Raw genomic sequence first — 14,604 nt, 5'->3', positions numbered from 1 at the left:
AGATATAATTGGTGAGTTTTTACTGTGTATTAAGTACTAACTTTACTTATTTCTCAAAATGAATTTTGAAAATCATGGTGTATTTACAACAATGCAACTAAAAATGCACTCTAATGTATTTTGTACATTAATTCATTCTGATTAAAATCAGTTTTAAAGGTAAAGGTTGGGAACTAATACTAAGTGAATGCAAGGTAAAATTGTAAACACACTAACACTGGGCACAAGAGACTATGGGTTGCTCAATCACAATTACACACAAATTGAGGTCGAGGATAGAGATGTTGGGGTTCAGAAGGTAAAGATTGACTGTAGAGGTTGGAGGAACTGACAAGTATGACATGCTAAAAGAAATATGCAAACTGTGGAGATAACAAAAGTGGAATGAAAATCTATTCAAGTTACACCACTAATGGGAAAATTATAGCACTCTTTCGAATGTGGAAAGAGTGCTATAATTTTCCCTGGAAAAAAATATTTAGCTCAAAGGCAATTGAAGACATAGTAACAATACATTGTTTCTAGCTAACCACAAGTTTTGTCAATTCTCAATGACTCCAAAGGATGAAAAATGGTCAGTAAATCAATGGTCTTGACCTATGCGGCCAGATTTCTCGTATCATGTATATCTTCAGTCCATACTTATTTTTCTATTCAACAATCTAAAATCAAGTTTGTATTGCCATGATCTTGGTACAAATTAATCTCTTGTAAAATAAGTCACCTTAAGAGGCAAATCTTAATTAATTTTGGCCTATAAAGATTCCATCTTCTGAACCTTTTCTAAAGCCTTCGAAGAAAAACAGACTTGGCAGTCATGTTGTGGGTGCCAATACCAAGAAGAGGCTGGATAAATTCATGGATAGTGAGGTTAGGCAGAGTTAGGCCTACAGGAGCTGCCTTGTATAGGCCAACTGGCCTCTTGCAGACTCTTTACATTTTTATATTCTTATGTTCTTAAAATTGACAAAGAATTATATACTAAAACACAAACTGTATTCTTATATGTCACTACAGTACCCTCTCGAGTTTCACGTTATCCGAGTTTCGAGATCCTCGAGTTTCATGTGTAGTCCTAAATTCTCACCACCCTGACTTCCGCGCATTACTGCCCTGAGTTTCGCGCTGCTCTGACATGTACAGGTCACGTTTACCTACTGTTGGCGTCATGCGTGCTGCCTTAAAAGGCGGTGTCACACTGGCCGTTTTCATCCAACAATTGGGGCTACGTATGGGCAACCGCGCGTATGCCCAACCGGGAATGAGTTGTCGGCTGTCCGTACGAATGAAAAAGGTTGTGGGTATGAGTGTGGGTACATGGGTACCATGTGGCTGTATGTAAACAAACAGATGACAGCAGTGGCTGAGGAGTGAGGAGCAGTGGAAAATGGTCCCCAAGAGACTCGTAAAGTGGACTGGCAGAGCTGCTTTGTTTACTATTTGACTGACAAGACATGACAGCGGTGGTCCACTACGCTGGCAGTGTTGCGAGAAATATCTCCTCGCCAGTGGCGTACCCAGAAAATTGAAAAGGGGGGGCCAAAATATATATATATATATATATATATATATATATATATATATATATATATATATATATATATATATATATATATATATATATATATATATATTTTCTGCGTCCAGTATTATTGCAAGCGCAGGGATCCCATACAGCTTGAGGATTCGGGTTAGATCGCTAGGGTAAATTTATTATTTTTTATACATACATGCATTGATACATACATATACATACATTGTACATTTTAGAAGTTTCTTGGTAGCATATAAGTACAACATAAATCTGGGAGATTTAAATAATCTTTAAAGTACTAATTTTATATTACTTGAGCAAACATTACTTTTAAAATCTTGTTCATTTCTGTAATTTGGACTGCAAAAATTTACCCTCGAAACAACACTACTTACTCTAGAACTGCATGTTCTGATAAAAAAGTAATATACTGGCAAGGAAAAAAAAATGTTATATTCATATAACATGTATAATCTTCGTTTATACAGGCTGCTGCTGTAACACATATTTTTTACAAGATACATGGAAACTGGGTCAGGTATTTCATGAAAATAAAAAATAACTAGATGAATTAGATTAGTTACTGTTAACAACAATACATTGAAACTGTTTTACCTCAAATGTATGCGTCTGTTCTTACGTGCAAATTCATCAAGGACTTCATGATCAAGATTTGTGTCACAATAGACAAAGTAAGGCCAGTCCATTTACACGACTTTCACTCATTGCGTTCCTAAGGTATGTTTTAAGCAATTTAAGGGCACTAAAGGATCGCTCATTGGTGGTAGTGCTAACAGGTAGGGTTGAAAAAATTGCAATAAGGTGGAAAATTTTGAATATGTGCCCAATTTTTTGGCACATGCCAATGTCTCAACAACTTGCTTTGACCTCTCATGAGATTCACGACGTTTCCAATAACTCTGCCCTCGTAGATATTCATCTTCAAAGAGATCTGCATCTCCATCAAGAAATTTTCCATAAAATTCAACTGCCTCCTTCAGTTCACTAAAATCAGTATCAACTGACAGAGAGGGAACAAGATTTCCCAACAAAAAAATCTTAATGTGTTTAGATGCAAACCTTTCCCTGAGTTGTGCTATAGCGGTGTCCGAAAATGGGAGAAAAATAACTCTTCGATAGTACTCCTATGGAGTTGCTGTTGGAAGGTTAGCCTTAATTGTGTTTCTGATGACCACTGATTGCTCAAGGCTTCTCGATGATATCTCCGTACCTTTCCTCAGCTTGGGCAAAAAGTTGGTTGAACTTATTTCCATCACGATAGGACTGAAATGCATCTATGCAGCTCTGTGTAGCTACACTTCCAAGAGCACCCATCAGTTCTTGTTCTGATCTCTGCAGCTTTTCTGGCAAGGGTTTAGTGACACTTATAGAACCGAGGTGAGCACTTCCAAACTCATGAGAAAACCTGGGTCACTTATTGCTTTAGATTAGGGTTGGCTGCTGATTCTTCACCTAACGTTTTTTGCAGTAATTATTCTTAATCATTATTTCATTATTTACCTACCTGATTAACTGAATTATCCGGGGCATCAGCCGAGTCAGTGGTGACTTTCTTACACCAGATAGAGTACGTACGTGAAGCGTTTCCTGGCGTTTTGTGACCAAGGAGGAAATATGTAAAGAATGGGTCGAAAGGCACAAATCCCATGCCTGCGTGAATTCAAGAAATGACACACGCTATAGAAAAAGTACTACATAAACAGAAAATGAATATCAATCATAATTTTCAGAAATTTGGAATTTGTGGTCAGAAAATATTATATGGATAACATGAATAGGCTATGGTCACGTGAGCCTACGTCGTCAATGAATGTTTCTCAAAATAGATCACCTGCTCTTATTCAACTCAGCAGCTCCATTGTTCAAGTGCTGAACATACAATAGTCACTCAGCCACTCTACACTGTCCACTGTCAAGCACAAGACAGTCATTAAAGGTGGTAATATAGCGGCAAAGGTCGACCTTACAGGTCCCATACGCGTCTCGCGTCGCCTGCCACTCTCCCCGTCATAATACAGAATCACATTACATACTCACCACTGTCACCAGACAAGTTCACTTGGTGCCTCTACAGTATAATTATATAGTCCTCCAATCACTTTGACTGCACCTTACACCAAAATTCAAGTCAATATGAGAGGCAAGAAGGAGAGAAGGCACACTTACGACTTTCGTGCTCTCTCTCTCTTCCAGAGCCATCCCAATCTCGTATTCCTCTTCTTCCTGGCTCACCGCTCCCGCTACAAACACCCCTCCGCCGTTTTCAGTTGACAGCTTGACATCGCACTCTACACACAATTTTATGAACCCATCATTTAACATCTTACTTTTTTTTCACTCAGAGCACACCTTATATCCTGCCATTAACTCAAAACAAAACCAAAGGGGAAATAACTCGGTCAGTCGGTGCCATTGAGCTCTCGCTCCACACACACACACACACACACACACACACATTTGTAATCGTAATACTAATATACATATTCCTATTATTTTCCTGTAACATTTATTTATTCATTATTATTTTTCTTTGCAAAAGGGGGAGGGCCATGGCCCCATGGCCCCCCCCCTCGGTACGCCACTGCTCCTCGCTGAAATAAGACATTCTGCAATCCACCACGCATGCGCGCTGGGGGAATACACAGCAGGAAATCATTAATTTGCTGGTTTTGTTCTAGTCTGTCCACTTGTCACCTTTGTGAGTGCTGAGTGAAATATAGAAACTGTAAGCGAGTTGAACCTCTCTGCAAGCTATTTTGCAGCTGCGGCAGCGGGCGGCGGCGGGTGCACGTACAACAGGCATTGAAAAGTCAATCATTATATTAATGATATAATGATTTGCAACAGAAACTGTCAGCAGATTATTTCATAACACACCGAAAACTACCAGAAAAATAGGTTCATCCAACAGTGTACCATGGGTGACGTTCTTAAAATTTACCCAGTTCTCTGACGAGGTTTGGGGAAACCCCTGTCCTCCGTCTTTGAAGCCATAATGGTGCCCACAACCGCTTCTTCCTTTCACTTAACTGCAGCAACAAGTCCATAACTTGATTAACGGCTGCACAAGCTGTGACAGCCCTTACTTTAGCAGACGACGCCACGTGGATACGAGGCGACTGCTTTGTTTACGGGCAACCAACATTGGCCATGTGTGACGCACACCCAGAAAAGTTGGAGTTGCCGGTTGCCCCTACCGCAAACGGTTGGAAGAAAAAGGCCCAATTTGACACTATAGTCTGTTCAGAGCATGAAGTCGGTTCAGGATGGAGCTGGTATCGTCGTTTACCTCTAGCCATGCTGCCAAATCAATCTTCGTACAAGCGTCTTTCTTTTATTTCCCACCCATGTGCTATTTGAAAGTGACATTTTATATATTGTGTATATAGTACAGGAAGCTACATAGTACAATGAGTGTCGATGTTTAGGATTATAACAACGATTTGTATAAATTCTATGACATGTGGCAGCGATTTTTTCCCATGTTGCCACATTTTGGTAGTGGTGGTGGAGGTGGTGGTAGTGGTGGTGGTGGTGGTCGGTGTGTCCCCTTAGGTCCCTCCCCCGGGTCGAGAGGGAGAGAGAGAGAGATAAACAGGTGGGTTGTGGGTGGGTAGGTAGGGAGACGGTGCTAATCTGATAATTGGCGGTCGAACTGGCAGCGCCGCACTCATGGGAATTCAAGAATCTGCCACACCTTGAACCAACTTCATGCTCTGAACAGACTATAGCAGCTTTAGATTCCCTCAGTTGGGTGACCGTGTTCACCGTGTTCACACGTGCTGGGGCAGGATTCACAGAGATGCGTGCTAATGGTCCGGGGTAAAAACAATGAACTATCGATTTAACTATCACTGTTAACTTCAGAACAAAGCTTTCGTTTCATCGTTACTTTCGCAGGCGGCACAAGGCGACTCCTTTGTTTATGTTGCGGATATGGGCAACTGACCTTGGCCGTATGTGACGGACACCCAGAAAAGTTGGAGTTGCTGGCTGCCCCTACCACCAACGCGGTTGGAGGAAAAAGGCCCAGTGTGACACCAGCTTACAGACAACCGACAACTCGCTCCTGGTTGGGCGCACGGATCATCGCGGTTGCCCGTAGCCCTAATGGTTGGAGGAAAACAGCCAGTGTGACACCGTCTTAAGGCAGCGAAGCTGCTGATTGGGTGAGTGCCGTCGATGACGTCATCAGACTCAGCAAATCACAAGCGTGTTTTCAGAACTGCCAGACAATCATAAGGCAGCCGCCTTCAACTGCGGCTTCAAAATGACCCATTCTCACTTCTCATTTTGAGATAACAAGGGAGTAAAATCGAAAAAAAAAGTCATCTCCACGAGTCGGAACAAATAAGTGCTTTTTCAGTGTTTTCAATACCACGTGTTTCGCGATCCTCGAGTTTAGCGCTATAGCCTCAGAACAAAGGAAGTGCGAAATTTGGGAGGGGACTGTATATTATATATTAATGACATAATTTCTAAAGTAATACTAACTACAGCACCCTCCCGAGTTTTGCACTTGCTTCGTTTCGCAGGTATAGCCCTAAACTCGCGGATCGCGAAACTCAGGGTATTGAAAACACTGAAAAAGCGCTTATTTGTTCCAGCCCGTGGAGAAGCTGACTTTTTTTCCCACTTTACTCCCTTGTTATCTCAAACTACGTACCGTATAAAAATTCAGGAAGAACATGTGAAGAGAACATGGGTCGTTTTGAAGCTGCAGCTGAAGGCGGCTGGCTGCCTTACGATTGGCTGACAGTTCTGAAGACACACTTGTGATTGGCCGAGTACAATGACGTCATCGACAGCGCTCATCCAATCAGCGGCCTCTAAATATGACGAAACAAAAGCTTTGTGAATCTGAAGTCAACGTTGATAGTTAAGTCATTAGTTCGTAGCTTTTACTGTGGGACATTAGCACGCATCTCTGTGAATCTCGAATCAAGTGTGAACACGGTCACCCAACCGTTAGTTTCTCGAGAATTTTGTACAGAGATTCAAAGTCGGCTGCATTTCACGGGAAACTCATCAAAATTCTAGTCAGAAACTCAGTCACCAGCATGTCGGTTATTTTCTCGTGAAGTTGGTGTCGGTTTCTTTTCCTGTGGTAGCCATACTACTTCTGCCTATTCCAATTTTGGTTTGATCAATGAAGTAATTAGTTTCTTCATCATATCCTTGTCCAAGTGGTGTGCTGTTACTTATATTTCTTAATAACTCATATGTTTCTCCAAATATTTTGTTAATGTGACTTTCGGGTGATAGGTTTTCCTGTATGACAACTCTAAAGTCTTTCTCATTTCCCTCTTTTGATAATACTATAGACCAATTTATATTGTCCTGACATCCTGTGAGTCTGATTTCACTTTTCCCAATTTTCAAAACATAACATTTTTTTACATTAAATTCCATTTCCTGTATTTTGCACCATCTGTAAATTTTATCTAGATAATTTTGTAACTTTTCACAGCCTTCTTGAGTTGTTATTTTCCTCATTGATTTTCCATCTTTTGTGTGTGTGTGTGTGTGTGTGTATTTACCTAGTTGTAATTTTACAGGGCCTGGGCTTACGCTCGTGTGGTCCTGTCTCCATATCTATAATTATCCAACTTTTCCTTGAAGCTCTGCACACTCTTCGCCGATACTATTTCTTCACTTGGTCTGTTCCAAACCTCTATATTTCTTTGTGGGAAGCTATATTTCTTTGTCTCTTGAGCATCTTCCCTTCCTCAACTTTTTACTATGTCCTCTAGTATTCCTGCTGGAAGGTTCTTCTCTTAGTAGCAATTTCTCGTTATCTACTTCTTCCATTTTACTCAATAGCCTATATATTTGTATTAGGTCTCCTCTTTCTCTTCTTTGTTCTAGTGTTGGTAAGTCCACTTCCTTTAGTCTCTCTTCATATGTAAGTCCCTCCAGTTCTGGAACCATTTTTGTTGCCATCCTCTGTATTCTTTCTAGTTTTTTATGTGTTTCTTCATATGTGGAGACCACACTGTTTCTGCTTATTCTAGTTTAGGACTAATCATAGTAGTAATTAATTTTTTCATCATTTCTTTGTCCATGTAGTGGAGTGCTATACCTATATTTCTCACCATGTTATATGTGTCACCGAAGATCCGATTTATATGACTTTCTGGTTGCATGTAACCTTGCATTATTACTCCCAGGTCTCTCTCTTCATTTACTTTCTTTAATATTTCACCATCTCCCATTTTATATGTCCATTTTGGTCTTTCTACACTTTGGTGCTGCCCTCTGAATCCTCTCTATTTTTCTTATATTAGACTTTGTACTTGGTGACCATACTGCTGCTGCATATTCTAACCGTGTCACAATCAGTATGTGTGTGTGTGTGTGTGTGTGTGTACATAGTGACTGACCTGCCTCATGCAAAAAAGCCTCCCAAACTCACTCAGTGAGTCAGGTATCTCTTTGGCTGACTGGTTAGAGGAGGGGCTTTCCCATCTACCAGTTGCAGATTCAATCCCAGGTGTTGGTAAAACCCTTTCTAGGTCTGGATTAATTTCTCCTGTGTTTCGTGACATACCTAGAGGTTGTGTGGATGGATGTGGAATGTGGATTTCGAGCAATGTGTGTGTGTGTATGTGTGTGTGTGTGTGTGTGTGTGTGCATTCAATCCATGCACACACATATTTCTGTACTTCATTAGCATGTTTTACAAAATGGATGAAAATTAGTAACTTATAAGAAAATGTCTGTTCCTTAACCCAGTAGCTGCAGGAATCATGTTTCTTGAAAGAGAAAGGAAAAAATCATCACTCACACAAACCATTTCATAATATATATCAATGCATTTGTGATCAGTTTATGCATCATCTATTTTGGGGGGTTATTATCATGGCAAAAATTTGGCCCATCGCTGCTACCAGATTAAACCCTCCATCTCATATGCTAAATGCAACAAAATTTATCAATGAATAATTGATTCTAAATATCCCATTATGAATATATAAAGTTGGAAATAAATACACATCTTCACACACTATTGACAGTACAGTGTAATATTATGACCATAACTACATTGGAAAATGTGCTTGTGCTAACAGTTCTCAATTACATACTTAGTAACAACAATTTTCATTCAGTGTTAGTTAATAAAGCTATGACTTTTTCTGGAGTGTGCTGTGCTGGGAGATCAAACACAAGTAGCACGCCATATCTCTATGAACAACACCCATAAACAGTAATATCATTATAGTAATAATCACAGAAAGCACAGCAAGCCAGTATGAATATTATCCAAATTACCTTTGCATTACCCTTACATTAGCTGCCTTTTCTAACACCCCAATGCTGTCCAACCATTTTAACCTTCAGGCATGTCTATTATTATTACCATGAGATCAGAATGGATGTAAACCTATAAATACATTTGCCTGACTGACACATTACTGACTCAGGTCTAGAGACCATACCCCTACTGCACCTGGTTTACTGGTAGGAAAAATAAATAAAATAAATAAATGAATGAAATTCATATCTAATCCATTAACACTCCTCAATTCCCAATACAATATTGATAAATTTCATGCAGCTTTACCAACTTAGTGCAATGTAAGAAAACTACTGAAACAATAAGTTTTCTAAGGTTTACCTTTGCAGAGGAGTTATGGAAACAAATCAGCACTAATGACTACAGTCAAGATGAATGAAAGCATTATAACCAACAAAATTCTCCAATTAATCCTCAGAGGCTTGTAGTTTGATGTCAATATGACGTAAAATTTTGTGTAGGTAGAAGGATAGATAATGGGGTTTGTTTCATAAAATATCTTTGAAAAGGTTTACCACCTTATTGATTTGAGGTTCATTTCTTTTTTTTCGTAAACTTAATTTTATTTGCCAAATAATACTTCATTATACTTCTCACTAACTGCAAATTTGATAGTACTGATATCACTGGGTCACCTTATCCACAATATCTTTCCTTGAAATAATTTACTGTTCAGTATATCCATTGAACAGAATGATAAATAGTGGATAAAACTCCATAGATCAAAGCTCTAAGACACACAACATAAATGTTCAACATTATTCAACACCAGTAAAGATTCTGCCTTCATCCGATGCATCACAAGACTGTTGGTCCCGCTGCTGCTCTTGCTTGGCCCCTCGGCCACCAGGGTTGGCAATAGTTTCGGTCAGATGCTTAACACGGACATGAGCATCAAGATTATATTTGAGTGCTGCCCTATATGGGCAATGGGGACACTGGAAAGGTCGCGCAGCTGTATGGGACAGCATGTGGCGCTGAAGATCATACGTTCGTCGGAAACCCATCTTGCCGCAGACCAAACACACCCGAACTGCCACTGCTACTGATCCTGCTCCACCACCCTACAAAAGAAATGGCTCCATAAGTGTGCATTCTCTACTGCTTCATACACTATCAGTAGCAGTGGCAGCCTCAATACCCCAGTGAAAATCAGTACTGTCACCGCCAATGTACTTTTCTTATGGCAATGTGTCAATTTGCTCTCTGGGGCATCAAATTTTCAGAGGATTATATAAAAATGAAAACAAAAATAAATAATGATAAAAATGTCATTTTATCAGTATTCTATAATGGATAATTTCATGCCCTGTGGTTAGTTTGCCCTTATAAAAAACAAATAAATAAAATAAAGCCAGAAAATGTTTGTATAACAGCAATCCTAATTCCTTGCTCTGGTGTCTATAATTATGACCAATGAACTGAAGGATACAATCTTGTTTTCCTCGACTGCAAGTACCCATGCTGTTCTTGATATATATATATATATATATATATATATATATATATATATATATATATATATATATATATATATATATATATATATATATATATGAGGCAGGCACGCCTACTACGCAACTATATGGGTGACAAACAAGCTCGCGTAGCAAGAATTCAGGAATTTGTGTAGTAGGAATACATATTCTTGTGGGAAAAATGGTATATGGGCAGCACTGCCCTAACCGCCTGACCTTTTTTGTACCACTGCCTCTGTCTCTAAGCGCCGCAGGACATCTAGAAGGCGCACGTACTTATTGACTATACACCTGTGCTATATTGACGTAAACCGGACATAATGCTGTAAATAATTTTAAAATGACTATGGCAATGAGGTGCCACGGGTGAGGTGATGATGAGGCACTGAGCGGCAGTGCCGCTAAACAATGGATAATATGAGGTGCGCCACGTGCTTTCCACAGCGGCCTTACACATGTTGTGCTACTCTGTGAGTGCGCAAATGGAGAGGTTTTACTGTATATATATATATATATATATATATATATATATATATATATATATATATATATATATATATATATATTTTTTTTTTTTTTTCTTTGCATAGCTGTTTCTTGACATTTTTAAGAATATCTTACCAGGTAAGTTTATCTTATCAGGTAGTAATTACATGTCATACAGATTATGCAAGCAGTCTTTGATACTGACTACTGTAATCACCAAACTTCAAAATACAGCCCTTCAAATCATCACAGATTGTATTCAAACAGCACCAGTCCATTTGCTTTTCAAAATAATGAAACTGTCCTTTAGATGGTTTTAGTAGAGGGAAGCATACATCAGTTCATAGTAGGGTGATGGGTTTAACCTGTGCACTTTGGTACATGTATACATGTCCAAATGTGTAGCATGCATGCATGGTGAGCCCAAGGACATAGGTTCGAGTCCCAACAAAGGGCGCTGACAATTTTTAACCATCGTCGAGTGGCGGAAGATTATCCACACGCTGCCCAGATCTTCAATCAACTTCATTCAAGTGGAGCACCAGAGGGCACCATGAGCCATGCATAAGTTATACATCACAGCAGCCATATAAAATTTACCTGCACCACTAATGGGCAGGGGTCATCCATGCACCTCAAGAGAGTTTACCAGTGGTATAGGCAGCACCTAAAATTAATTAATAAAGAATAAAACATATATACTGCTATCACAGAAAGAGCCCTAGCAACCCAGGCTCCCAAATCATTACTTCCAGACCCTCTACCAACACCCCGCAGTAAGAATACCGGGGATAGGTTAGACAGAGGAGTATTTGCCTGCCTCAGCTCTGGACACCAACCATCTCTTCCAACATTTATACATTGTGTAAACCTTGGATTTTTTCAGTTGCCAAAAGTGAACCACACAACAGCCAAATACCACTACACATCTACTAAAATGTCATACCATAACACATCTTGGACACCAAAGAGAAATTCCTCTCTTCAAGACCTGTGGTATCAGTTCATGGAAGTGGCAGCTTACCTGTTTTTTGGTAGGTATCACATTAAAGGGTGCCCCAGGGCAGAGATGTAAGGTATTTTCTTTGATACTATGCATAACACTTACTTAGTAGGTATTTCATCAAACATTCCTCAAGACCCAAGCAGTTAATACTCTTCTAGCACCAACAATATAGACTAAGGGATAGCCTTTGACTTCCTTAACATCTTTTGACTCAACACGGGTAAATTGACACATTGCTCATGGAGCAACTTCTATCTTTGTTTCTCATCTGCGCTAAATGAAACTTCTATGCGAGAAAAATCAACTCAACTGAAAACTCAAGTGAAAACTTGAATGAATAGTTACATTGGCACAACTGTCTAAGATGAGCTCTTTATGATCTTTGGTTGGCCAAAAATAAGCAACTTCGTAAGCAATTTGTTAAATTGCATAATTCAACATCTATGTACTTTACTATTAATAACATCTATTTTCTTCATTATATTTATGAAATCAAACACATGACCAATCCAATAATGGTTTTCTCATTATATTTCATAATGTTAAAAACAAATAATTTTAAAGATTGGAATAATAAGTAAATGTTGTTTATTATAAAATTTAATAATCTAAACCTTCTTACATTAGGTACTCATCTCACCTCCCTATTATTTCTTATATAAGGTAACAATATCTTATGTAATAAAGGTGAAAGGCAGTACCATTTGAGGAAACTAAACACACATGATACTGATTTGAATTGAAATAATTTTAAAGCAAGTAAACAAGCCTGATACTTGTCTAAATAAAAACAAGTAATCTTCAGGCTTACCAATAACATTAGAACAAAGCATAGAATAGACTATTTCTTCTTGTGTTTCAAGACAAAATAAATTTGTTCACATGTTTCAAGTTTACCGGTTTTACAAACATTCACAAGAAATTAATCTCTCATGTCAATCCAGTCACATCTGTACATAAGCACAGAAATGCATGCACCACAGCCACTTCTTGCTTTCTAGTTCCCACTGACCTTACATCCATCAAATAGGGGAATGGGAAGCAACACTGGTAAGTAATAATAATCCAACTTAATACATGGTTCTTCTGCCTGGGAGAAATATAATATTCTCTTTTCTTAGTAAATGAGTGACAGTTAACTGTCTATGAGATTCAATGCACTTCTACAGCTTCTGGGGATTCATGTGTTTCCGTATTATATGGTGTTTGAGATTTCCCTTTAATGCAGTTCGGTGTGAGCAGTAGGGGCATGCAAAAGGCTTTTCCCCAGTGTGAATGCGAATATGTCGCTGTAGATCCACCTTGTCCCTGGCATGGTAATCACAATGGCTGCATCCATGGAGTGGCCCGCCTGCCCTCCCCTGCCATCGCTGAACCTACGGGAACAGAACCAGGTTCACTTGGGATCCAACTCTTGTTCACTTTTTTATATAGGTACTATGAAGAAGCAAATCAGCAGTTTCCAGTAGTCTCTAAGCCCACTTGCATAGGATGTCTTGATCATTGACGCTTCAAGTGGCTTTCTTAATGCTAATGATTTCCACTCACAATTCTCAGTCTTGGAATTACTTTTTCTATTCCTTTTCTTCTATCTATTGCTTGTGCGGTACACTATGCTTCATTCTTATGTGGCTGACGAGGTTTGACTTGCGCGCCGAGTGGTGCGTGCAAAACGGGCAGGCGAAAGGCTTCTCTCCAGTGTGGACACGAATATGGCGGCGCATATCCTTGATGTTTCGAGTACTGTAGCTGCAAGACTCACACTGGTAGAGCGACCTGCTGTTCCCTACCCACGGAGCCACCTATGGAACAGGAAAAAAAATTTAAAAGGGGCTCATTAAAAACATATTTTCCCTATGGGTTGTGTAAGTAAGGTTCCCTCATTTACATACTGGATGTAAGCCCACACTGCAACATTTCTTATTTATCAACAGGTTTTCCAACCCCACTAATGTGGACATTTCGTATATGGGTGCTCAGATTACTCTTTTGAGCAGATCTATACGGACAAAAACAGCACACGAAAGGTTTTTCTCCCGTATGTCGCCGGATGTGCATTACGAGCTTTGATTCACTTATGGCCTGATAACCACAGGTCGAACAATGGAATTCCTTTCTTGTGAGACCCTGTGAATGTGGTCTTGGCCTCCAACTAGAGGACCCAAGGGAGGCCACCAAGACACCAGAGGTGTATGCAGGAGTCACAGTCCCTTCATCGTGCCCGCTACTGGAGGGTTTTGACAAGTCCATTCCCTAGAAAAGAGGAAAATCTCATGAGAGTTTAACCTCTGACATTGCTGAAACAGCAGTATACATCATTTAAATATTTTAAATGCGACAGGAAATCAAAAAACTTGCTTCTATGTGTGCACACTTTTAAGAATGTTCATTTTTCAAAATTCTTCAGCATTTATTCGATATCCCAAAGAAATGCTTTCTCCATAACTACTGGTGCTCTTGGTCGACATGGCGAGTCTTCATGTGTGTGATTAGGTTGCTTTTATGAGCACATCGATAGGAACAATATGAGCAAACAAACGGCTTCTCCCCAGTGTGCTTGCGAAAATGTATAGTGAGCTTTGATTCACTGATGGCCTGATATCCACAAACTTGACATCGATACTCCCGTCTGCTCCCCTCCTGGGCCACTTTGGTAATGTGTCTCCTAATAGGAAAAGCAGGGGGCGGTGGCAGAACCATGTTGGGCAAAGTGGTCCTCATCAACCCTTCCTGCTGCTTGAGACAGGCTGCATTACACAAGTCCACTCCCTAGAAAAGAGGA

General features: G+C 39.6%; 1 protein-coding gene across 25 annotated transcripts in view; it reads right to left on the bottom strand.

Moving 5' to 3' along the window:
* Nucleotides 1–14,604, bottom strand: part of LOC126980715 (longitudinals lacking protein, isoforms A/B/D/L-like) — a 101,837-nt gene that overhangs the window by 49,480 nt on the left and 37,753 nt on the right. The window contains exons 6-7 of one of the 25 annotated variants that reach the window (XM_050830932.1): nucleotides 13,371–13,624; nucleotides 13,050–13,198 (exon numbers count right to left, since the gene is read on the bottom strand). The exons of 19 other annotated variants lie outside the window; for them this stretch is intronic. In XM_050830932.1, coding sequence (XP_050686889.1) covers nucleotides 13,415–13,624 — 210 coding nt within the window. In that variant the 3' untranslated portion in view covers nucleotides 13,050–13,198; nucleotides 13,371–13,414. 5 more of the 25 variants (XM_050830912.1, XM_050830930.1, XM_050830931.1 and 2 more) reach the window with 5 other exon arrangements.

The sequence above is a fragment of the Eriocheir sinensis genome, chromosome 45 (assembly GCF_024679095.1).
Source record: "Eriocheir sinensis breed Jianghai 21 chromosome 45, ASM2467909v1, whole genome shotgun sequence".
Classification (NCBI taxonomy): domain Eukaryota; kingdom Metazoa; phylum Arthropoda; class Malacostraca; order Decapoda; family Varunidae; genus Eriocheir; species Eriocheir sinensis.
This window is presented reverse-complemented; position numbering and strand designations above follow the sequence as displayed.